At 35.3% G+C, this 27,082-nt stretch overlaps 1 protein-coding gene across 9 annotated transcripts in view; it reads left to right on the top strand.

Moving 5' to 3' along the window:
* LOC140783645 (regulator of nonsense transcripts UPF2) overlaps positions 1–22,211 on the top strand; it is a 31,897-nt gene extending 9,686 nt beyond the window's left edge. For 5 of the 9 annotated variants that reach the window (XM_073130586.1, XM_073130587.1, XM_073130585.1 and 2 more), the window contains 14 exons: positions 35–237; positions 2,078–2,422; positions 3,177–3,281; positions 3,517–3,644; positions 5,355–5,528; positions 5,697–5,775; positions 8,435–8,719; positions 8,803–9,000; positions 10,547–10,648; positions 10,862–11,113; positions 11,213–11,431; positions 11,819–11,989; positions 13,787–13,972; positions 20,597–22,211. In XM_073130586.1, the coding sequence (XP_072986687.1) occupies positions 35–237; positions 2,078–2,422; positions 3,177–3,281; positions 3,517–3,644; positions 5,355–5,528; positions 5,697–5,775; positions 8,435–8,719; positions 8,803–9,000; positions 10,547–10,648; positions 10,862–11,113; positions 11,213–11,431; positions 11,819–11,989; positions 13,787–13,972; positions 20,597–21,583 (3,434 nt within the window). In that variant the 3' untranslated portion in view covers positions 21,584–22,211. The remainder of the gene's footprint in view (positions 1–34; positions 238–2,077; positions 2,423–3,176; positions 3,282–3,516; positions 3,645–5,354; positions 5,529–5,696; positions 5,776–8,434; positions 8,720–8,802; positions 9,001–10,546; positions 10,649–10,861; positions 11,114–11,212; positions 11,432–11,818; positions 11,990–13,786; positions 13,973–20,596) is intronic. The other 4 variants (XM_073130594.1, XM_073130591.1, XM_073130593.1 and 1 more) reach the window with 1 other exon arrangement.
* The last annotated feature ends 4,871 nt before the right edge of the window (positions 22,212–27,082 follow it).

The following is a 27,082-nucleotide window of genomic DNA, read 5'->3' as shown; positions in this document are numbered from 1 at the left end:
CTATATTAACAGTTTGAATGATAATGTCTTCCAGATTCAAATTTCCTGAGGACGTTGGACTCCAGTATTAAACGCAATACAGCTGTCATTAAGAAGCTCAAACAGATAAATGATGAGCAACGGGACAGCTTGATAGATGAGTTAAAAAGTGTCAATTTAAGCAAATTTGTTAGCGAAGCTGTATCTGCTATTTGTGAGGCCAAACTTAGAACTTCTGATATGCAAGCTGCTGTCCAGGTAAATACACTGTAACAAGTATTATTCTTAGACTAATGCATTAGGCAGGATAGTTATCTTTGGTTTCCACTAAATTTATGCTAATAAGAAAGCAATTGAAATTCTAGAGTGACTGCTCAATTATACCCTTCATTTTAGTCTCCGTTTTCAAGTTGATGCACATGCAATTAGTGGCAAGTGTCAACCTGATTGTCATGAAATATTTTTGTGATTATACTTTTGAGAAGATTTGAATAGCTATATAAGAATAACTATGAGGATAGATTCTATTTCATCTCTTTATATTTTGGTCTTTTTTGAGGGCCAACTCCTTTGAATCAGGGAATTCTAATTTTATATTTGCCTTCTATTTGGATTTATATTTACTATTGTATGAGCATTTTTTCAAGCTTGGGCCATGCACTGTTTTTGGAGTGCCATATCTTATTTGTCATCAATATATTGATGTCTTCACTTGCTGCAATATTCAGTGAAATAACCTGTTGTGATTGCGGGGGTTCATATCACATGTTTCGTGTGCTTGGTTGACAAGAAATGGAGGGAAGAAAGTAGTTTTTTGAAAGTCACTTTTAAAAAGTAGTCATGATTTATTTGGGTTTGGTAAAATTTTGAAATGTTGTGGGAAGTGAATAATTATGACAATTGATGGTCACATGTAATAAATAAAATACTGGGAAATGTCACTCTCTCCTTTTAAATGATGAAGTGGAATGAGCTAAAATTAAAGAAGTTAGGTAGTTTTCGGAAAGCGGAGAAACACACTTCTCAATCCACTTTCGTCATCCAAATACTAGAAACTGCAAAATGCTGTCACTTGCTTCTCTATTTCCCATCAACCTAACACAACCTATGGGGATAAGGCTTTTAAACATCTTTCCTTTTCTAAACCTGCATTCATGGAGCTTTGTGAAAGTCATGCCCCTTAGGGAAAATAAGGTATTTATGTTTAAGCCTTTAAACTATAATTTATATGTTTTGTTCTTGCATCCACTGCATTGTAGTACACACATATTCATTTTTCTTTTATGACCTTTTGTGTTTTAAGAAGGATAGAATTCTTATAAAGGGGGTAAAAGTAAGGTTTGTAAATGTAGTTGGTGAGTAGGCATTAAGTGTACTTTTTTGAGGCACATCAGTCATTTTCTTCATTCACAATTGTCTTGTTGTTCTTCTATCCTTAAATGCTGTCCAAGGAGTGTTTCTGTTACATCAATGATGATGGTTTCGACTATCGAATTGTGCATTACTTTGGGTGGACTTCATACTATCAAGAACTTGATTTCACATTTTGGAAATATTGACTGCATTATGCTCTGAACTTCAGATATACACATTCACATAGAATGTGGTGATGTTAATATCACTTTTTTACTGAGGGCATTGTGGGATGGTTACTTTGTTGTCCTACTTGAGTAGCAATAAAAATAATTTATAATTGGATCTGTCATGCATCCAGGATGAACTGATAACATAGTCCAGTTTCATGTGGCTGTTCACTTATTTTGTGATTATGCTCCATTGTTTTTCTTCTTATCTATACTTTGTACAGATTAATTAGCTGAATGAAATGATGCATTTTGTGGGCCTTTAACATAGAAGATCATTATTTCTTGTTGTTAAAACAATGAAGTAGGATTTGATCAAAATATTGTTTAGAAACTTCAGCTTAGAAAATTTTTCCTTGATCACACAGGTTTCCTGGCCTATTGATAGGCTGTTTAAATGAAAGAAACAAAGCTGTATCCTGTAGGCAGAATATTCATGTCATCTTACTGATTTTTTTTTTTTTTTGACCTATATGTGTGGCCCTAACTTTATGTATTGGTGTTATTTATTGTAGGTGTGCTCTTTGCTTCATCAGCGATACAAAGACTTTTCACCTTGTCTTATTCAGGGCCTCTTGAAGGTTTTCTTTCCTGGGAAATCTGGAGATGATTTGGATGCAGACAAGAGCTTGAAGGCTATGAAGAGGAGGAGCACTCTGAAACTTCTTATGGAACTTTATTTTGTAGGAATTGTTGAGGATGCCAGCATTTTCATAAATATTATAAAAGACCTTACTGCATTGGAACATTTAAAGGATCGTGACACAACTCAGACGAATTTGTCTCTTCTCACCAGTTTCGCTCGCCAAGGCAAATATTTCTTGGGACTCCAGCAATCTGGACCAGAAGTTCATGATGAGGTACTAGCTGCTACAGAAACTTCATAATTTTTATATTTAGACTATAAATTTACATTGTGTACTACTTGTTTGGAACAATACAAGTACTAAGTAGGATGCAATCTACTGAATGACATTGTCATCGACAGTTCTGCCAATAAATCTGGTGGTTCACAAGTTCAGCTGTTCCTTTTAGTTGTCTTTGAGATTCCATTGTTGTGTCCTTCATTGTAGATAGACGCTAAAACTGTTGAATCATCAACTGCAATATGGAATCATGGATATTGGTATATTACAGTATCATACATATCAAACAATCTTATTCTGAGGTTGAGTGTTGCATTTGTGTACCCAAAACTATAAAGCTTCACTCACTAGCCTTTTGTTTTCTGTATGGTCTTTGCCTGCATTAAATCTAGCAATTCTGCTATACGTTCTTGATTGAGAGATCTAGTAGCCTTTTCAAGGGTGAAAACTGGATGTAAATTGAGGCAAAAACAAAATTTGCTATGTAGTAATATATGCTGTTATTTTTGACATTGGGTGGTTTAGTATAACATCTCTAGCTTCATTTAGGATGTTTGAAAGTCTGTCTTGAAGAAACTTATGACTAGTCTTTCTTAATTTCATGGTCGTTTATCTCCTCATTCGTCTCTTCTTCTCTGTTGTTTCTATCATATTCTGTGGTTAATAGTCTTTCTTGATGGTTACTCATTCCTTCTTTGTCAATCTATCATGTAACATTTGATGGTGCTTTCTGTTGTATCTCCTGCAGTTCTTTAAGGAACTGAATGTCACTGCAGATCAGAAAAAGTTCTTCAAGAAAGCCTTGAACTCATACTATGATGCTGTGGCTGAACTACTCCAATCTGAGCATGCTGTAAGTACAATTTGTTATGTATTTATAATATCTCAAAATGTGCATTCCTCGACTAGAGCAGAGACTGTCTACTATAACTGATGGATTCTATGCATTCCTCGACTAGAGCAGAGACTGTCTACTATAACTGATGGATTCTATGCATTCTTTGTCTTGTATTATTCCCACAACTTAGTATACCTTTTTGCTGATGACTTGCGCATAATCATTGATTATTTTCTTTTCCAATTTACAGTCCCTTCGGCTAATGGAACATGAGAATGCAAAGATCTTAAATGCTAAAGGGGAGCTTAGTGATGAGAATGCAACCTCATATGAGAAGCTTCGGAAGTCTTATGATCAATTATTACGTGGTGTCTCTTCGTGAGTTGCTCTTCTCAATCTTTATTTCTATTGTATTCATCATTGGAAATGTGGTGACCAAAGAATAGGAAATTATAGTAGATAGCTGATTGGAATATCCCGTTGAATGGTGCAAGCCTCTAATCCTGACCATCAAGTCAGGCTTTTCGGACAGGCCGGATTCGGGCTGACCAGACTTAAGTATTTGTTCATAGCCTGACCTGCCAATCACTTGGGTTAGGCTGGGTTCCGACCAGGCTTAGTGGCGGATTTGGGTCAGACCAGGGCAAGTTGGGCCCAATGATCATCTCTACTTGATGGTGGAGTGTACTTTAGATCAAGATACTCTATTTTCATGTCAATTCATGGACTTTTACTTTAGTCAGAATTCTAAAAGCTACAGTTTATGAGCATATTCATAAAGTTATTTTTTATTTCCTGAATATGAAATGTTGGGCCAAAATAGGTTATTTTAGCTCTCAATAATATTAAAGGAGTTAGTAGTGGGTCAATTGGGAGTGGCTCAATTCACCTAGAAGATGTCAATATGACTAAGAAAACTGAAGTTTAGACATAAGGTCATAGAGATACTTCAAAATCCTTTAATTCAAAGTTTGAATGACATATATCTGCAACATCAGCATTTCCAACTTTGATGGCCATTTACATGAATATGGAGATTTTTAAGGGTACAATATTTTAAAGAATGTAGTGATATAGTGACATATATACTATATAACAATGATGGCTATGCCGACCGGCATTAATTGTGTTGACACTAGGTTGGCATGTGGCACGGGGAGTGCCGACGGCATCCCCCAAAATACCTCACATAGAATTTGTGTGGTTGTGTGGAGCAGTCGGAGGAGGTGTAGAGCCGACGAGGACTCCTGTAGCCATGTGGAGAAGTTGGAGAAGATGAATGACCATGGCTAGTTTCTTTTTTTTTTAATCTTCTGTGTTTCTTGATTGGTAGAAGAAGAGAACACTGGAGAAACTTTTTGAATAACTTAAAAGGTGGATTTGGATCTTAGAGGATTCTTTAAAATAAGTTAGAATCCATTATCACTTGCAAGATCCCAATCACTTAAAATAGGATCCTTTATGATAGGTCAGAATCCTTTATGATAGGTCAGAATCCTTTATTACTTACAATAAGATCCGCATCTGCAATCACTAAAAGTAGGATTCGATCAGCTAACCCATCACCCTATCTATTGACTTAAACCTAGCTCTAAGTCGGCGGCCAAGTTCTTTGCCATGCCTGACCACCGGCTGGCACAGAACGCGCTGAGTCCTTGCTGTAGATCTACTCTATATGACTTGAATGGTTGAATCTGTAGACTTTTGTAGTTGGTCTGGAATTCTGAAGAAACTTCTTCCTGGCATGGTATCCTTATGGATTTTCAAACTATACAGCAGGGTTCTTACTTTTTGGACACTTATCATAAAGTTAAAGTTGCTTGGCACTGTTTTTCAGTGGACAACAAGGTGATCAATAGCTATTACAAGTGCTTGCCCCAACTACAACAATCAGAATTGGCAGATGCCAACCAGGCTTAGTTTTTACTCCTGCATTACCTACAATAAGGACTTTTAGTAATAAAAGTTGACTTCCTGTTCTGCTTTTATCAAGCAAATATCTTCTACTTTCTTCTGCCTGAGCACTATATCTAATTCAGCCTAGAATGATGTGCTCAACTTACCTTCATCTCTGTCCTTTTCTTACAGTTTGGCTGAGGCCCTTGATATGCAACCTCCTGTAATGCCTGATGATGGGCACACTACTAGGGTTACCACAGGAGTTGATGTATCTTCTGCTTCTGGAAAGGACTCTTCTGTGCTTGAACCTGTTTGGGATGATGAAGATACAAAAACTTTTTATGAATCCTTACCTGATCTGAGGTTTGTTAACAGTAAATTATCAGCATCAATTGCTATCTTCTAGACTAATATACAAAATCATAGGTTTCAATAAAAGTTAAGAATTTATTCTCATCTCCAAATTTGATATTTTATTAATTTTATTTGTATACTATTTGTTCCTTATTCACAGTTAATTTTTCTGACCAGAGCCTTTGTTCCTGCTGTATTATTGGGAGAAGCTGAATCTAAGTTGAATGAGCAGCATTCAAAGGTACCCGAGCAAAGTGTAAGGATCCTATTTCCCAAAAATAACTGCTTGCATGATTCTATCACATCCTTTGGCTCCTCTGTCCGAGAAAATGTTATTGTTTGAGTAGAAAATTCTAATTGATAAACTAAAATTCTTAACATGTTACCATAATCTCGCATTTATGCAGTCATCATTTGTCATAATTGTTGGAGAGATTTGTCTAGTGTGTACCATGTTGAGAATTTGTTTACCATTTCACTAACGGGGAATGCCGTGGGCTCGTGATCATTCATGATTTTTCTCTCCCTAATCAGAAGTAAATGTATTGGCTGCTTCATCTCTGATATTAGTATGAACTGCATACCCTCTACTGTCTTTTTAAGTCATAGATACATACTTCTTATGCCTTCTTCTACAATCAAATATTTCAAAAAAAGCTATATTAAATTCCCTTTCCAGAAGCAAGAAAGATACATATGCAAATATGGGTACAAGGAAAGACACTACAAAAGAAACTTATATAAGATTTGCTTTCTGAATCAATTGAAGTTATCATGTAGGTGACTTTGTGCTTCTCTCTCTCTCTCTCTCTCTCTCTCTCTCTCTCTTCCCTTTATGGTGATTTTCTGATTCTTGTAATATGGAGCTCTGAGTTATCTAAATTTGACAAGACTTTTAAGTGTCAGAACTCTTAATCAGGAAAAGATCTTTGTAGATTTACTGTCCTCACATCACACACCATGACAAACTCTTTTTGGTTTTTGGAGTGGATCCTGTCCTCACAAATTTCTTCTTATAGCTTCACCATAATAGCCACATTAGAATTTGAAGATATACAAGAGAAATACTAGAATATTCAATGGACTTGCTTGGACATCTTTTTAGCTGACAATGCTAGCTTTTTTGGCGCTTGGTTGTTGTTGGCAAGATTTTTTTGAATTATTTCCTTTACCTGATTGGTTTCTTGACTATTTCATAAGCCCCCCCCCCCCCCCGCCCTCCCTCACTTCATGAATAACTTCTTTTTTCTTATCTTGGAATACAATTCTTTATTTCAGAATAATAGCTAAATATCATAATAACTTTATTTTAGAATATAAATACTATTTATCAAAATTACATCTTATACAATACATTAATCCAATCACTAATTTATCTTTGATATTTATTCTATCAACCTACTTTATATCAAATCAAAGGATATTTATAGTAATTTCATAAGAAACAAAACTCTTTTCTATCGTTTCCTTCACTTTATATCATATCAAAGGTAATTATTATACCATTATTTCAGAGTACAAATGGATATAAAAATAGTTATTCTTAGAATAAAGATCTCATTTTGGTAATAATAAAGAGGAATACCTGTTCTAGAATTGGCTTTATTCTTAAAATAAACTACACCTAAGAATTGTATACTAATAGAGTGACAAATTAGTCCTTACAAGCGTAGTTATTAGATTTGGACCGGACTGGGTGGTCGGGTCGGTGAACTGACTATTAAATTCGTTCGGTTTTATATCAAACCAAATAAGCAATCGACTAGGTAAAAAACGACTAACTCAGCAGTTGAAACAATGATTCATGCAACTCGGCTGATTCTTGGTGAACCGATGGGGTCAAGTACTTTGCAAAGTTACCCAATTATCCTTAATATCAATTATTTTATTCTATATCTTAATGGTATTTTAGTCTTAAATTTTAAAAATGTTTGGTTTATAACATATTTGTGTTTTAAAATTAATTCTTTTGCACATATACCCTTAACATGCCCTTATTTGCTTGTATGTCCCTCTAAAATTCATTTTTACTTGTATATCGCTCAAAATACACAATTTTTGCCTGTATACCTTTTAAAATTCTGTTATTGTATGAATACCTCTAGGAGTAATCTACCGTTAAAATTTAAACAATTTAAATGTAAAATTATAAAAATATCTTTATTTTAGTTTTCAAGTATTTCTCTTAGTTAATAGTATTTTTATCTTTTTATATTAAATTATTTTCTTTGAAAAGTAACAATGAGGGTATTTATATAAATAACATATATTTTGAGAGAAAAACATACAATTATACTATTTTGGAAGATATTTTTTGTATTTTTAGAATTATATATATATTATTTTAATATTTAAAAAAAATCGGTGATCCGATAAAGTGAACCACTAATTGAACCAATAATCCAATGACCCGACCTCTGATCGGGTCAACATCCGTCTGGTTCTAATAATTATGCTTACAAGTTTATGGTAACTACTAATAATCAATATGATATAACAATTGTTTTGTCATATGGGATGCAAAGGTGTACCAAATATCGAATATTCAATAAGTAGGAGCACATGTGGTCCATGTTAACTATGCTAACCAATCTTGTTGTTTTGCTCAGTATGTTAACTTGTAGGATCAAGAAGAAAAATAAAATCATAAATTTATTTCAGTATCTGATTTGTCTTATAGTAGGCTTTTTCTTATAATTTTTAAATGGTCACGCTTCTATTCCTTGTAAAATTTTTTGATGTCATTCTCTGCCTTCGTGCCACCAGAAGGCTACTTATTTGATGGCTTTTTATGTTTGATCATTTATTATTCTATCTTTTTATGGCTTCTTTCTTAATAAAATTTCTTTGCATTATACCTACCGTTAGATATGGTTTTGTTTATTACTGAAGATTTTATGAAATTTGGTTTAAAGGAAGCTCCTGTGGAGACGGAAATTGAAGTCCCAGATAATGCTGAGCCTTCTGTTGAATCTGAAACTCTGGTGGAGAGAAAGGCAGATGAAAGAGGTAAAGAAAGAGATGACAAAGATAGGGAGAAGGCAAAGGATTCTGAGAAAGAGAAATCTAAAGAAAAAGAAGCTGAAAGAAAAGGAGAAAGTGAAAAAGATAAAGTAAAAGGCCCTGATGGCACAAGCTTGGATGGTCTGTTACAGAGGCTTCCAGGTTGTGTAAGCCGTGATCTTATTGATCAGTTAACGGTAATCATCAATTGTCTTTCTTGTGTATAATCTTATTTATAATAGCTAAGCAGAATTTCATTTGACAATATTCATTTCTTCAGGTAGAATTTTGCTACTTAAATACAAAAGCAAATCGAAAGAAACTTGTGCGGGCTTTGTTCAATGTTCCAAGGACTTCCTTGGAACTCTTACCGTACTATTCTCGAATGGTCGCTACGTTGTCAACATGTATGAAGGATGTTCCCAGTATGCTTTTGTCCATGTTGGAAGAGGAGTTTAACTTTTTGATAAATAAGAAGGTGCGTGCTGCTTTCATCGTTTAGTTCATTAATTGTTCCCCCATTTTTTTTACTAATTTATCACATCTTGTGCATGGAGTAAGTTCTATCAGCATGAGACCCATCTTTAGTCAAAAATAGCTTATGCTATAATAAGCATTTATACTAGTATTAAAAATTAGCATAGCTATATTAGTATTGAATTTATTTTACAAGTGAATGGGGGATCTTTGAGGAAAGAGTTAAAACACTTTTGTAGTGATTGAATATGCATAGGGTTGTGTAAAACCTCATCAAAAGTTGAAAATTGCTGGGAGGACTTTTTATCTCTCCACCTTGAATCGGTTGGCAAATTCAATGGGTAAAATCCTTTTCCTAATCGATATATTGATATACTGCAATCAGTTATTTATAAATTATGAAGTCCGTATATATTAATGATAACCTTTTCTTGGCAACTGAGGTTTTTCTATTATGTTACTTGTATTTTAAATCTATGTTCTTTCATGTACAGTGCTAGAAATTATTGTGTTAGTGTGATACGGATTAGACCTGACCAACCCGCTTCAAATTGAATCATATTTGTTTTTGGAAAAAAAAAAGGTTTTCTAGCTGGGGCGTTCGAACACTGGAAGATCCATTTGAACGCCTACATTCGTTCGCATATATAGGGCACTGCTTTTGCGCGTACGAACGCTTGCACCCGTTCGCATATACATAACACTATTTTTGTGAGCTCGAAGGGCCTCGCGCCTGTTGAACGCCCCACGGCGATGATGGATTGTATATGGGTTATTTCTTGTTTGTTTAGTTGTTAGGTTAGCCTTTAAATATGTGGAAGACAACCTCATTAAATCTATGAAAAATTATTAATGCTTTTCTTTATATCTCCTCTCTCTCTCTCCTCATTCTATCTCCTTCCTCGCACGGCAGCCATTATTAGGCATTGTCTTCTTCCTCCCTCAATCTGACCGTGCGCTTGCTTATCAAGGATCGGTCTACCATCTTATCCCTTGTCTAGCTTTATATTTCATCTCCACTATCGGTATTGTTACCATCTTCCAAAACCCTAACCCTAGCCATTATTCCACCTTCTACCACCCAGGTCCATCGTGCCACCTTCCGACCTTCGGTCAGTATTTTCATCATAACATTTTATCTACACCTCCAATCACTGTGATTTTGGTTGTAATGGATTCCTTCCAAGAGAACAACCAACCCTAATTTCGACCTTTTTGGATGGTTAGATCGATTGACATTGCCCTGCAAAGCTTTAGTTTTAGATCTGTCCCGAGCACCAACACTAGCCCCAAAGTGATCATATCATAGTGCTATTAGGTATGTTAATCTTAGCTGGCCTTCTGACAATAAATATGTTTAGTTGATAAAAAGTTACAGTTCACCTCTATTCAAACGTCTCCTCTGATGAGCACATTAATTCTCCTTTACAGTCCAAACATATTTAGTGAATTAGTAATATATGGAAACCAGTAAGATTTTCGGTCATTGTGTTTTTGCAATATCTTTCTCTTTTGCTGGAATCACTTATCTGTTATCCTTATTTCAGGATCAGACCAACATCGAGACCAAGATAAAGAACATAAGATTCATTGGGGAGTTGTGCAAATTTAAAATTGCACCTGCAGGTCTTGTTTTTAGTTGTTTGAAGGTATGCATTCCCTTGCACGGATGATGCAAATCTGCTAGGTTCCTTAGATCAGCTTTCAATTCCTATACTTCCTAGTTTCTCATCCAGAAATGGAACTTCTTTGGTTGGCTTGTATCTTTAATCAGTGGCAAAATCAATTCTAAATCTATTGTGAAGCAAAGCATCATACTTGAATAGATTCTGGTTACTTGAGAATTGCGTTTATTATTTCAGGCCTGTCTAGATGACTTCACCCATCATAACATAGATGTTGCTTGCAACCTTCTTGAGACATGTGGACGTTTTCTCTATCGATCGCCGGAAACTACAATACGTATGGCAAACATGTTAGAGATATTGATGCGTTTGAAAAATGTCAAGAATTTGGATCCACGTCATAGCACACTTGTAGAAAATGCTTACTACTTGTGCAAACCACCAGAAAGATCTGCTCGAGTTTCTAAAGTTCGACCTCCACTGCATCAGGTGAGTATTCCATTCATTATGTTTCTTCTCGGTTATCTTGTTCAAGCCTAACTATCCTTTTATTTGTTAAAGCTGACAAATATTTCTTTTTTCTTGCAGTACATAAGAAAATTGCTTTTCTCAGATCTTGACAAGTCGACGGTCGAGCATGTTCTTCGTCAGCTGCGTAAGTTACCTTGGTCAGAGTGCGAGCACTATATTTTAAAGTGTTTTCTGAAGGTTCACAAGGGAAAGTACAGCCAAGTACATCTGATTGCTCTACTCACTGCTGGCCTTAGTCGCTATCATGACGACTTCGCAGTAGCAGTAGTAGATGAGGTTCGTCATCTCAGTTAGGGACTTTAGTTCATATATATTGTCATTTTCCAAGTAAATTAGCATTTGAAAATCAGTAAGTATATTCTACAATTAGGCTGATGATGATCAGCCACCTATCAATTAGGCTATAATATATGTATCTTCATTTCTTTAGGAATTTAAGAAATCTCTTCTTAGGTTCAAGAATTTGATGGTTAACTGAGTCTTACTTGATTGGGATGCCAAAAATAAGTCTGAAATTCTGTGTCTTTTTAAGTCTGCTGCTCATTTCTTGATCATAGGACCTTTATGTTTTTTCTTTTTTCAGTTATGTGCACTCCTTGTAATCTTAATGTTCATGAATGAATTCTTCGGAGTAGTATAGAATCTTACTTTAAAAAATTTCAGGTCCTAGAAGAGGTTAGAGTTGGGCTGGAGTTGAATGACTATGGTATGCAGCAAAGTCGCCTTGCCCACATGCGGTTCTTGGGAGAGTTATACAACTATGAGCATATTGATTCATCAGTAATATTTGAAACACTTTACCTGATTATTGCTTTTGGTCATGGAACTCCAGAAGTAAGTATTTTTCCTTATAATTTTACAAATTAGTCTGTCTATATCTCTCGGTAGATTTTTACTCTCAAGTTTTGATGGTTATGTAGTGCACTGTTATCTTTATGTAGTCTAAGTAGCTGCTCTTGCCAGTTGATATTATAATTAGGATATACCACCAAGTATGAGGCTTGTTGTCCTAGTAGAATAATATTAGTCAATCCTAGATCTGCAACACAATCAAAGTATATGTGCTGAAATTTTCATACTTTGGCAAAAGTTTGAGGGGAATTGTTTGCAATAAGAATGACTATGCTTTTCTCACTTATGTTTTCCTCTAGAGTTGCCTAGTTTTCTGTAGATGGATTATGTGATTCTTGTGGTCAATTAGTAATTTTATATGCAAGAAGGACCAGGAAATATGTGATTCTCATTCACATGTGTTCTTGTATTTTTCCTGTTTAGCAATGCTATAGTTTTACGCCCAGTTTCTTCATCTCATTGACAAGTGAAACAATCTATTATGGCCTTAATCTTATTGTGTCACTTACCAAACACTCTGAGTATTTGTACTATAGCATAATGCGGGGATGTTTTTCTGTAAATTCAACATTGCAATCACATATGATGATATGATAGATGCCTTAATCAATGGAGACTGCATTGATTCTGGGTGAGGGATGTGATATGGCCAAGATCAATTCTGAGACCTTGGTGGCGAGTTCAGAATGATTGGATGTTCCTTGATAAAGTCCACAATCACACACAATAGATGCCTTTAACATATGGAAATTGGATACTGCATTGATTCTGGATGTGAGGGATGCCATGTCAAAGATCAACTCAATACCATGTTGGCAAGTGCAGAATCATTATCGGTCATGTATAGTTAGACAGTGGACTACCTAATGGCTAGATGCTAGGTGGGCCCCTAAGCAAAAGCTTGGAAGTCAAGCATCCCAGAAGTAAAATATTTAGATAGAGTCAGTATAAAGATGTGAAATCTTATAATAGATCTGCGAGATGAAGAATATAACAAGCATTATGGGCCATCTCAGTGTCCATTTTGCAATATCTGATATTAACTCAAAGCAGTTTCATCTTACAAAATTAATCTGAAGAAAAAGGTTGAGAAAATGTACACCTAAGTGGTGCTGCTTGCTTCAATCTCGGGTGAAAGCAGTGTCCCCAAGATAGAAACTTTTCAAAAACAATGGATGCTACTATTGGGAAGTAGAGGAAATTGGAAAGAAAATAAGCAATTTAAAGTAAGTTTCTCCTGGCTGACTATATTAGGAATCTCAAATGACTTAGACACTTGGTTTAGAAATGAAAAGAAGCAGGATCATTATGCTGTGCTTAGAATAGCAGTATACTTGAGAAAGCATGTCCAAGCTACACTCATCATTCTTTTCTTGTATCATGAACTTCTCTTCTTGTTAAGAAGTCAATATTATAACTTGGATAAAGCCACACGAGCATTAATAAAAGCCTATTTGATACTTAAAAGATTGCTATTGTGGAATCCACCAGAGAAGGTTAACCCTATAAACCACCAAATATTTACTTGGGAAAGATAACCAAGCATTAGGTGTTTTAACTTGGGCATCTCAGTTTAATGGATTGAAGTAATACATGTTCATGGAACTGATCGTTTAAGGATAAGTATTAGGTATTGATTAGTATGGAATCATGAAAATACATTAAGTTTCAATGTTTCATTGTCGTATTTAACTTGTTTGTTTAGTCTTGTCATTCTTTTCAAATAAATTGATAGAGATTTAATAATTCTGTGTTGTTTTTGTTTTCCTTCTCGTAAAGCAAGACACACTGGATCCGCCAGAAGATTGTTTCCGGATCAGGATGATCATAACACTTCTGCAGACATGTGGTCATTATTTTGGCAGAGGCTCTTCTAAACGAAAACTCGATAGGTTTTTGATATATTTTCAAAGATATGCTCTTAGCAAAGGCCCAATACCACTTGATATTGAGTTTGATATTCAGGTTAGTTGGCTTGTCTCCTCTTGGTAATGTCGTATTATTCTTGTACTTATCTCTCAAATTTTGTATTTGTGAACATCAGGTATTTCCTATAAGCCTCCATACATGCAAGAAACTATTTTTATGTGCAGTCCATTCTTTTAAGAAATTTGAATCTTATATATGACACATTTGAGTACATTTTAAGCTATTTTATGTAGTCAGATACTCTTGAGTACTAAATCTGTATTGTCATCCTGTGTATTTGGAAAATTTTCCTTGTACTGCATAAGTAAATGCGTGTAAATTTATTCGATGCTAGATATGTTTGTTGTGATGACAAATGACAAAGCAATTCTTTCTCTAACAGTTGATGATTGTGATAGGTTCATTTCCTTTCTTACTATTGTTTAACTTTTTAGTTCATCTACTTGGTATGCTCATACCTATCCTGTTTTTACTAATATAAATGAAATACAGTTTTTCTTTATCTTCAAGTCTTCTTATCTAGCTTTTATCATGTTGAGTTTGAAATGGTCTATTTCCTTTCTTTTGTCTCTGATAAATTCGTCGGATTAAGATCGGGATCGGCTTTTCAAGAAAACGATACATATCGGCCCAATCTGTCGTATTGGTTGCCTCGATTGGATCAGGCTTTTTTTAATTATGTTAACTTCTAAATATTATCTAAGAACGTAGGAAAATTTCTAAAAATTTAGAAAATATGATAGAAGTAATAAAATAATAATTATTCACATATGAACCCTAAAAATTAAGAAAAATCTAGGGTGGCTAGGGCCTAGTGCTCCAAAGATTAATAAATACCGAATTGGCTCTTGTAAATCTCTTTGGTCGTCATTATTATAATCATCATAAGTTTGTAAATAATTATGTCTAGGGTGTCTAGGGCCTAGTGCTCCAAAGAGTGATTGTATCATATCATTTATATCAAATGAATGTTATTATCTTTGAGGAGAATAATAATCAATATGTGGATCTTATGTCTAAGGATATTGAAGATACTGAGACATATGGATCTTTTAATGACTCTAAACAATGAATACTTAATGAACTATTGTCATATGAAACAATATCCTGATAATGATGTCGCTGATATGTATGTACATCCTTAGTTTCTCTGTCTTAAATTGCTATGCTTTCTTGATTTTCATCAAATGTGGAAGAGACGATTTCACCATCAGATGCATTATTAGGATCATCAAGGTTATCGCTGGCATTGGTAGCTATACTATCTTTCACTCCTAAATGTCTTGTATCATCTAATATCTATCCTCCACTTCTCTGAATTTATAGAGTCGGGAATCTTCCATTAAAAACATAATTTTAAATTAATTAGCTGATTATTTTGTCTTCCTTTTTAAATTTCTCTCACTTAATCCTATATTATAATGACAGAAAACTAATTTATCTAATCTTTCTATTGTCAATTGATTACATGTTTTGGTGTGGATCAAAGAGAAGATAGTCCAATTTCTTTCACTCTATAATAAATACACAATTTGACTTAACATCTTTGTTATTAATGTCAAATTTGATGTCTCATTCCCTCCATAAATGAATCACTATTCAACTAGACTGTTATTTGTAGCAATTTTAGCAATATTAAATTAGCCAACTCTCAATTTATATTTTTTATTTAAAGTATATTATTGTATACATTTTGTAAGAAATTGATTTTAAATATATTATTGTATATATTTGTAAGAAATTGATTTTATTAAACTTGAAACAAATAATACTAAGATTATTTAATTGACTAATAACTCACTTCTTTATCGCAAATAATTTGTTTATGAATCTCAAGTTTTAATCTGCTAATAACTTTCCTAACTCCTAGCAAGACTTTAATATTATTATTGATATTTGTAGAGAATTGAAATTTTAGATTATCTTGCAGAAATTTATAATTTAAAATTTGTAATCATTTAAACTTTGAAATACTTAAATAAAAAATAATAATAAACTAATGCTTATCATCAGCGTGTATATTTCTATGTAGTTGTTTGTTTCATCTGGAGTCAATTAACTTCCACCACTTTTTATAATTTTTGTCTGCATTTGTTTTTATTAACTCTTTTGGTATGTCCATAACTTCGTATAAAAGACTCATTTCAGACTTGTCGTCACTGTTTACAAGTCATAATATCTTGATAAAAGGTTCAAATACTGCGGTGGCAATTATAATATTATGCTAAAAAATATTTTTAAGAATCATGTTCTTCAAAGCTTTAGTTAAACTTTCATTTTTAGGTTTTATATTCTTAATTTTTGTAGATCTCTCCGGTAGTGTAAATACTCGCATAATTTTATTTTTATATCGCATTGTGCTCTCTAATACCTTTAAATGAGTGGTAAATCTAATACCTTTTTTTTTTCTGAAGATATGTATCCATCGGTCAAATAGTTTCAAACTTTGATGGAGTCCTAGGACTACTGTCCCCATATTCTATTTCTCATGTATATGAACTGATCTAGATCTTTGAAAGCTATCATCATTACTTCTTCCCATTTTCTAATTTCTTTGTGTATTTTTGCTCTCTTTCATTGCTCTTATTTGTCTCTCCTCGCCATTCTCCTTATTCTATTCACTGCTATCTTTATCAATGTTTTCATAATCATAAAATACATTAATTCTTGACAAACTATTGACTCTCTTTTTTGTGCAGTTTTTTTTAATTGTTCTTTTTGCTTATTAGATGAGCCAACATGTCTCTTTTGACTTTCAAACTAACTTGGGTCTTGTCATTTAGCCAAATATTTTTTCAGACGGCTGACACCGTCACTTATTTTCTTTTCACACCAGTTACATTTGACACACCTTTTGTTTTGGCTAAGGCCTAAGAATGATGAATTGTTACTAGCTAATGGCAGTATATTGTGACTTTTCTTTTAGAGCATTTTAATTTTAATGTAAACAGAGATCAAATTAAAAATATAATTAAGCAAATATTTAATCTTAAATTCAGCAAATATTTAATGACAATTTCAGAAAATTAAATGATTCAGCAAATATTTAATGACAATTTCAGAAAATTAAATGATTCAGCAAATTTAGCAAAGAACAATTTGGATTTTGGAAACGTGAAAAAAATCAGTAAGCGAAGGAGAGAGAAGAAGAGTTTAGAGAGAAGAAAACCAAAAGAAAAAACATTCTGCTGACTTTCATTGAAAAGAAGAAGAGATTAGATAGAGGGAAAAAAACCAAAAAAAAAAAGAAAAAAAGTGAAAAATTATAGTGTAGTGAAGGAGAAAAAAAAAGAGAAGAAAAGGAGAGAATGAAAGAAATTAACAGACTGAGAGAAATAAAGAAATTAAATTAAAAAAATATATCGGAGTTCGTTGGTGTTTGCCGGATCTAGATCTCGTTGTTAGAAATAATAATTATGTTAAGGAGAGAGAAAGAATGAAAGAGAAAAAGAGAGAAGAAAAGTGAGAGAGAGAGAGAGAGAGAGAGTTATGGGGACATCAATAGTTGATGTCCTCGGATCGAATCCGAGTAAGATTCATAATGGATTTGGCCCAGTTTAACCAAAACTTGCCGATCCTGATCCAACAAACCTTGATAAATTCTGCCTTGTGGTTGTCTAGGTCTAGCCTCTTGGTCTTGATCTTGGGTGGTATGTGTAAAAATTTTTTTTGTAAAAAAAATACCTCTTTAAGAAGGTTGTGTAGTAGGGATGCATATTTCATCTTCATCATCACCACCATCGAGTCTCTTTGTTATCATTATCAACATCACCAATATTATCATCTCAATTCTCATCATCATTATTTATTTAAGCCTCCTAAGGGATCAATTGATCGTGAAGACGATTTAACTCGACTAGTAACTGGTTGTAAAGATCTAGCTTGACTACTAGTTAATTGATGTAAATAAGAAAAATAAAAAAAGGACTTCACATGTCATATCATGTTTATTAAGAAAATGACAAATTGATTTGATGATGATCGATGGAAATAAATTTTTTTATTAAAAAAGCTTAATATTTGCACAATGACCGGCATGCGACAATAACAGCATGCACCCATGGCACACCTTGTGCTAGGTGTCCTGTCATTACTGGCATGGTAAGTGCCCTGTCATTACTAGCAATACGGACGGCCATCCTTGGCTAGTAGTGTTATTGTTATCTTTGAAGTGATATAAAAAGTAAAAGAATATTGGTTTTGGAGGGAAATTGAGGATATGTTGTATAAATGGACCAAAATTTCTTTTGACTTTGAAGTATTTTAGTACAGAAATATTATTATCAATTATTTTTAAAATGATGGTTTTTTTTATTTTAAAGAAGTTCACATGGTTGTGGGCTTACATGAGTAAAGTGTCTTTTTTTGGGGAGAAGTCTGCATGGTTGCGGGCTTACATATAAGGTTTCGTTTTTTTCTTCATTTTTTTTTTGTTTGAAGAAGTCTGCATGGTTATAGGCTTATAAAACTGCTTGCGGGCTTACTTGTAAAGGTGGTTGAGGGGTTAATTTTGATGTGAGAATTTGGAGAATTTTGAATAGATGTTTCATTATTAGGATGCTCATGTCTACTGGCATGTCCATTGTCAATGTAGTACCGGCATGTGGAATGAAGGATGCCACACCCCTCCTCTCACCCTTAGCATCGAGCAAAGCGGCCAGAGAAGGCAAGTAGTGGTAGAGAGCGTTACTATGAAGTTGTTGCCCTCCTCTTGCCTGCCTCGTCGTCCTCCTCTCTTTCTGTCTCTGTGCCCTAATAGAGGTTGAAAGACAAGCTTTTGAAAGCTTTTAACGGCTCGAGATGAAAGTTTCAGTGGTGCAGATCCTTATCTTTTCAATCCATTTGGGTAATCTTCTTCCTCCCGATGACTAGGGCACGCAGGGCAAAGACAAGGGACGGCGACGGCAGCACGGTTAGATCTATTTTATTTCTCCTTTCTCTCTCACCTTTTGGACATGGTCTGGGATATATTTAAGGCCGAAGGCAGGCCTAAGTCTAGGTAACCTTTGAAACACTTTGGTATACCATTTGGTTACTAAGTATGATTAGCATTCCCTGAATGGGTTCAAGACAAATCCTTGGACTCTAACCAAATGCCACTGTACAAATTATAAGTTTATGACTAGGTTTATTCTCCTTATCATGACAGGTAAGGAGTTATCACTATGAGAGACTAAAAATCAGATTCAATACAATTATGATGGAAGCATGCAAGACAAGTACATTGAAAGTGCCTTAGTACAAGGATACGAGATTATAATTATATCTCATTCAGCCATCTTTTACTTTTTTTACCTTTTTTTTTCCTTTTGGCCATCCTTTCATGTGAAGAATAGTTTGCCGATCGGTTACAATTGACAACCCAGTACAAGTGCAATGAGAGCCACTATTATATGCATGAACAGCTTGTTGATATTTCTGTCTCACTGTTCTTGGGCTGCACTCTGTGCACACCAGCTTAGATTTCTTCATTTTTTTAATCATGCGACTGAACAGAAGGCAGGTTACCTTTACACTTCTAACATCACATGTGGCCAAACCATGGGAGAGGGATCTGAAGCAGACCTCTCAAGGTCAAAAAAGATCATCTAGTGTAAGCAAGTATATGATAGTGGACTAGGATTTCTCAGGGTATAATGAGGGGTTAGAAGTTGCCACCAACTATAGTAACCTAGAGCCTTTGCCTGACTTTATACTGCAAGCTTCCAATGTTGAACAAGATAATTTTGTATGAGTGTGTGGACTAGGATTTCCCATATTCTATTGAGGGCTTAGATGTTGGCACCAGTTATGGTTTGATGACTCTCTATGTTATACAAGTGAATCTCAAGCTCTAGATATGGCCTCTACTTTTCATCTGAGGGAAGCTGGAAAAGAGCCATATCTTACTATAGTGCAAGATCCTCTTGTTAGATTGCTCGACACTGATGGACTCTTGCTTTGTTATTATGATATACAAGTAATAAAGGAGGGGAAATTGGAGAGATTGCAGAGTACAGATACTACCGCTGAGTTGCAAGATGGTAAGGTCCACCCTGATGGGAGACTCGTATAGGAAAGCTTTTTCTCTTGGAGCTACATAACGTAACATTTGATAGAGAATAGGCACGAAGTGTGTGAGGGAGGGAAGGGCTCTTGCACGATTGCAGTTAACAGCCAAATGTAACACCCCCTTGAGGAAGAGAAAGATACCTCGAAGATAATATGCGGTCTTAAATACATGTCAATGTCAACGGATGTTTATTGTGTTAGTAAGGCATGAAAATTTGTAACAGCAGATAGATCAAGCTTCCAATGCTATTATGTCGCCTAGACACTATATCAGAAAATGAAGGAAATTTTAGAGTTTTGCTTCACTCGAGTTCTCGGACTTCCAAAATCCTAAAATTATTTGTTGGATTTAATGACTTATATATCCAAACTTCAAAAGAACACTATGATGGTTTTAATTTTGAAGCAAATGAAGAATATGAACAAGAAAATCAATTGCAACAATTTGAGTCAATTTGAGTTTAACCAACTTAAGAGTTTAAAACAATTTGAGTCAATTGCCCTTTCTTGAAAATCCCTCCCCATATGATTCAAATATATGAAGTCTTTTCATATATTACCCTATCAGTTGTAGATTATTGCTCATTCTCATTTGTTCAACCGTTGCAGGACATATTTGCTGAGTTACGACCAAACATGGCCAGGTATTCATCCATTGAAGAAGTTAATGCAGCGCTAATTGAACTTGAAGAAAGTGAACGCATGTCCTCAACTGAGAAGAGTAGCGGTGAGAAGCACTCGGACAGTGAATCTCAGAAAGTTTCTCTCCGAACAACTTCTACTGCCATCACAGCCAATGGCAAGGGGTCAACAAATGGAATTGAGGAAAATGGTGGGAGCCACGAAGAAGCTGCAGACAGCGAGAGCTATTCAGAGGGTGGAAGCATAGATCAGGATGGAAATGAAGATGAGGAAGAGCTCTTGTATGAGGAAAAGTCAGATGATGGGTCTGAAAGTGACGATGATGAGGATGATGGAGGGGCAGCTGGTTCTGATGAGGAGGACAGTGTACAAGTCAGACAGAAGGTGGTCGAGGTTGATCCCAAGGAGGAAGAGGACTTTGACCGAGAGCTGAGGGCCCTGATGCAGGAGAGCTTGGAATCACGGAAGCTGGAGCTGCGGGCAAGGCCTACTTTGAACATGATGATACCGATGAATGTTTTTGAAGGGTCTAAAGATCCAAGGGCCACCGAGGGGGAGAGTGGGGAGGAAACTATGGATGAAGAGGGTGGCATCACTGGAGCTAACAACAAGGTGCGTGTGAAGGTGCTGGTGAAGAGGGGAAATAAGCAGCAAACTAAGCAGATGTATATACCTCGGGATTGCTCATTAGTTCAGAGCACAAAGCAGCAGGAGGCTGCTGAGCTGGAGGAGAAGCAGAGTATCAAGCGCAGGATTCTAGAGTACAATGAGAGGGAGGAGGAAGAGTCAAATGGGGTTCTATCACAAACTGGTAACTGGACCCAGGGGAGTAGTGGCACTAGTAGCAGACCTTCAGGCCGTGGTAGTTGGGACGTTTCAAGTAGAATGGGTGGCACTCGGCAGCGCCACCATTCATCTGGTGGATTCTATCATGGCTATGGGAGGAGGAGATGAGTGAACGATGGTCACTACATGGTTGGCTTTTCGAAATTTGCTTTTTGTTAACAAGACAAATGACTTCTGTTGGGGCATAGGAAATGAAGTTAACAGCCCAGGTGAAACTTATTAGTCAATGTAAAAAAGCACAATCCATCGAGAAGAGGATACTACAGGCAATAGTATTTAAAGTTGAGTTGCATGAGGCTTTCAGCGCTCATAAGCAAGTCCAAGTGGTATTCTTGATGATATCAGAGATTCCCTTGGTTGTTTCTGTAAATAAGTGGTTTTATCATGCTGAAGATGCACCCATCAGTTATCTCATCTGCACACTATAAGCTTGAATCGTTTGGTGTAAGATATAGCTGGCTTGCTTACCAGACTTCAATCTTCTGGATGATGTGGATTATTTGTGTAGTTGCAAACATTATGGTACTACTAGATTATCCTGTTTCTTTGTGTGTGTGGAGAAATACACTAGGATTTGCTGTTATATAGGAAGAAATGCTTTTATTGGAAGTAGCCCCTCAGTGTTAACTGTGGTGAATTTATTTTGCCACGGATTTTCAGGTTCCTGTATTTTTCATCTGTGTATGTATATAAGAAACATGAGATGTGTAATATGGAAGGACTGAATTTGGCCTTACAGCAGCTTGTTGCCCTTGAGACTAGGAAGAGTCATATCTTACTCTTTTTTCTCTTTTTTCTAGAACTTTTAAGATTCCTATTCATGCCTTTGTTTCGGTATTTCATATTGCAGCATTATGCATCATCATGTCTTTCTTCTTTTTTAAGTTCACTAGATTTTGTTGCTGGGTTCTTGGGCCTGTACCATCAATCTTTCTATATTAGGTAAATTCCAATTTCTCACCTTCATTTGTATCACTTTGTGTCTTATAGTTTATACCATTGTGAAAAACTAGATAGTTAATAGGCCCATCAATTTACTTAGTACTCTTGGTAGTAACTTATTTCATTGTTTGTGCAACTGTTTCTAAGATGGAGAGAGAATATATTTGGAGATGGTAACTAAGATTGATGTTTGTAATCTTAGGTACGAGAGGATAGAAGAGGTAGAAAATGTACTTATTATAAGTTTGACTCATGGGATAAGGTGAATAGATTTAATAGAGGGAGAAAACAATTCTAATATTTGGATGACTATTTTGAGGAGAAAAATCTCAGGATATTTTTTGTAAACAAATTTTTTTTTACTTTTTCATTAAGTTGGAAAAAAAAATATAATGATTTTATATTAGTTTGGATTACAAGTGACAAAGTAATACAAATGAAAATTTAGAGGAGTTATTTAATTTTAGGCGTAATTATAGGGGTAATTTATAATTTACTCTTAGTTACACAACTCGTTAGAATACATTGGATTGAACCAAATTTATCAAATACTCGGAATTATCTTGGCTGATGAGATAGTTCTCAAATTGTTAATGGAGCTCATGTTGAATGTATCATGTACAAATTCTAACGATACTGATTTAACAACTTGAATGCAAACCTTTAAAGGAGAATAGGTTGGGCTGAGCTTTTTTTTTCTTTTTTTTCTTTTTTTTGTTGAGAAAAACAGGTTGACCTTGTTGGACATAGTGGAGAATCACAAATTCTAAAACGAGAAGATTTAGTCATAAGAAAGTTTCACTATATATGTTCAATATACACAATAACATAGTCTAGTAAACAGAGAGATTGAATCTTTTTATCTGCACAAATTTGTACTGCTGATGTTGGTACCTTAGTTGCTAGACTTAAACCTGTCTGCCATTTTATACGGACACCTTTATGATGCATTAGGATTCCACCCATGTTGTATTTGTCATTAGAAAGTAAACCATTAGTTAAAGCTGCTCCACATCTCCTTCCACGCTTCAACTAATTATAATAAGCAGCATGCACTATCGCTCATAGTTGCAATGGCACTAAGATGATAACTTCGCAATTTATGGAATCTCCATGAGTGGTTTTAGCCATCCATGTTAGCTTTTAGAAGGAATCATTTGAAGTTCTTTTGCCAAAATGTGACCCTTTGGATGATCGATATGAGCAATTTAGATTCTATTGCGTCATATGATACTATTGGTAGTGCAACTGGGGATCCAATTTTAGGTAGCTTTTGAACGAATAAAGTTGGATATCATATTAGTACGCTTTAAAGATACAAGCTCTCTCTCCATGCCAGAAGCATTTCAGGTGGACACTGAAAGTGGAAATCAAAGCTATAGTGTTTTCCAATGCCAATCACTTTTAAACTTACACTAGACTAATTGAAATCCAAAATCTTTTTTTAGCTCAGTTTTTTATTTGTTTTATTTGCAATGGGACTAAGAGATGAATCATCAAGTTAGATAAATGGAGTGTGACATCATTAGTTTGGCAAATGATGCTGAAGGTTAACATCTCAGACTTTAGTAACTAAATGGAAGAGTTACAAAGTTCAGAGTAGTTGAGAAAGTATATATCCACCTTTATCCTATTCTTGTTTTTCCTTATCTCACAAAAGTACTGCTGCACCTGTCATGTATAATGGTCGATGATTAGAAAATAAAGACAACCATTTATTTATCCCTTATTCCGCCCCTTTGATCCTGAAATCAAAATGGGCTTAGAAGAATACAAATAAAAAAACAAAAACAAAATGATAGGTAGGTTTAGAAGAGATATAATAACTAGGTAGTCAACATTCATCTGATGCTGATGGCTTTCAGTCATCATCAGTTTACTTCCAAAAAATATGCATTGTTTTTATTCTGCTACAAGACCTAGATAGAACCACATACATCCTTCTCCAACCAGGTCTCATCATTGTGAGATCTCTAGTCAAATTCTTGCATCTGGGGAAATAAATTACGTTGGTCACTCTCAGGCAAGCTTGTTCCTCTCAGTGCTTGGAAGTGCCACTCACCATCTCACTGAAAGCTGCATCACTGGGTTCATTCATTATGTGCCAAGAAAACAACATGTGTGACATTTCTTGCGTTTGGGGGTCTTGGGTGGGTCCAAATCCATGATTTTAATGGTGTGATGAACCCTTCGATGTCATGGGAGGCAAGTGGTGGATAGTGGTGACCAGCACTGCATTGAAATGGAATCGCATTCTGAACTTCTAATACTACTACTGTACTTTTCTGCAATTTGGATCAAGATCCAATGATGGAGTTCTAACCACTCTTCGGTAAATCTGGAGACCAACCAAAGTCTAGCTCTATTGCCATGACACAAGAGTGTGAATCATGGTGTTCATTAAAACTCACATTATTCAGTGTGTAGGTTACTATATAGATAATAATTTTGAAAATAAAAACTGAGCCTAGATAGATAGTTACGACCTCGCAATTCTCATAACAATGTTTTGCAACAATATGGCTAATGGGACGTACTCACATGGTTAGAGAGATTTATATTGTATGAGAATTCCCGAACTTTTATTCTTAACTGAGGCACCGTAAAGTTTCCATAAGCAACCATCTTGATATAGAAATTTAGGCTCATATAACAATAGTACATATGGTGATAAGATGAGAGAGGAGAGAGAGAGAGAAGAATTGAAATAATAGTTGATTCAAATGAAATCGTTCCAAGGGAAAACTGGTAATTAGATTTTGTTTGTAAATGTAAAATAGTTAGATGAGAGAGAAGAATAAGTTTAAATAGGTTGCCCATAAATTCATTTTTATCTTAAACTGGTGTTTAGATATAAAACCAATTTAGCGAATCTAAACTGGTTTAAGAAAAAGCATATACTCTATCCAAATGAGGTAAATATTGGTAATATCACCCAAACCTCATTAGGAAGATAAATAATTATACATTTAGGAATTCATAGATAATATAGAATACTGAAGTATAAATAGTTTAATTAAGAACAGGCACTTCCTGGTGATTGTAACAGGTAACCAATTTCCTTATTAACTCTATTACTTTTTACATACTAACTCAATCACTTACATTGTAGACTTGAAGTAGCAACCGCAAGTGGAACAAGTATCACAGTGGCAATGGTGGTAAAGTTTGACAAGTTTCTCATTCGACTGTGATAGATAGACTGAGAAAATACTTCCAAAATATCTGCTTATCTACAATCATCCATTTCAGTTTTTATTATTGATCAAAACATCAATCAATACTTTACTCCTCTCTACATTTTCCATTTTATATTTGATGTGAGCAGCACTGGTTCAAAGTATTTGGGAAGATCAAACACTACACTACTATTATTACTATTATGAGAAAGGAACATAAGATAATAAAATAACAAAGTGGGTGGTGGAACCCCTCCTCCATGTACAGATGAGTCTATACAGATACTTCTCAAGGCAAATATATTATCAACACTCTTAGGGCCTTATAGACGACATTTTTAATTACTCTCTCTCTCTCTCTCTCTCTCTCTCTCTCTATATATATATATATATATATATCCATATATATATAGCTCTTGTTTTGACTCTTCTAACCGTGGTGCTCTTCCTTTACAACAAGTAGATTAACATGGAGTCTGACTAGCTACAGATATGTCTTTGTCTTTAACCTAGAGAGAGAGAGAGAGAGGGGGAGAGAGAGGACACGTCATAAAATTCCACCCCTTCTCAAAATAAACTCTTTGAGAAAATTTACATCTGAAAAACATCTGTGGGCCCCCATGCCGTTATTCCCATTGGGCCCAAGGGGCGCACTAACTATTCGTTTCGATTCCGTTTCGTTTCCCCCTCCCCCCCCCCCCTCGGCCGCTCCATTTCAGCTAATCAGCGGCCGCCACGAGTCAATCTGTAGATGGTCAACCCTGCCACTATCCAATCCACTCCCCTACGGCCCACCCCACCCCTGACGCGCTGGATTCTGGAACCCGCGCTGCCCGCCTCCACGAATCGCCCACGTCTTTCGAAAATAAGAACGACTCCGGATGACGTGGGGAGGTCGTCTGGTCGACACGCGTACGAGGCGCAGGTTAGCACGAACCGAAGTCGTGCAGCGTTTCGATAGCGCGATGCGCCGTGATCTGTCGTATTAGGCGGCCGGATCTGGTACAATGGTGACGTCGATCTCGTACGGGCGTTTGGTGTGTATTATTGTTGCTAGTGAGGACTGGATGTAATATGGATAAAGGTCTGCGCCTCGAGATGCACGTACATAATAGGATCTTATTAAAAAAGAAAAGGTAAAATTACCACCTTTTTCACTATTAAAAGAGTTAGAAATTACCGGGCTAAACCATGTAGATCGTATTTAGGTTTGGGTGTGTACAATTATGTAGGTGAAGTACACATTAAATACATTATTTATTCTCAAAAAGGTACAATTCGTGAGCTTGCACGTTCTTGTTTTATTTGCTATTTTGGCCAATCTTTTTATTTATTTATAACACTTTTAACTTACTTTTATATATATATATATATATATTTCTTCACGGAGTTGCACTTTAGATTTAAGTCAGTCCAAATTTAGCTTGATACATGATTGGATCCTCCTCAGAACTGAAGTCAGCTCCCACTATAGACATAATTTTAT

The sequence above is a fragment of the Typha latifolia genome, chromosome 3 (genome assembly GCF_019914945.1).
Source record: "Typha latifolia isolate L0001 chromosome 3, TyphaL0001v2, whole genome shotgun sequence".
Taxonomy (NCBI): domain Eukaryota; kingdom Viridiplantae; phylum Streptophyta; class Magnoliopsida; order Poales; family Typhaceae; genus Typha; species Typha latifolia.
This window is presented reverse-complemented; position numbering and strand designations above follow the sequence as displayed.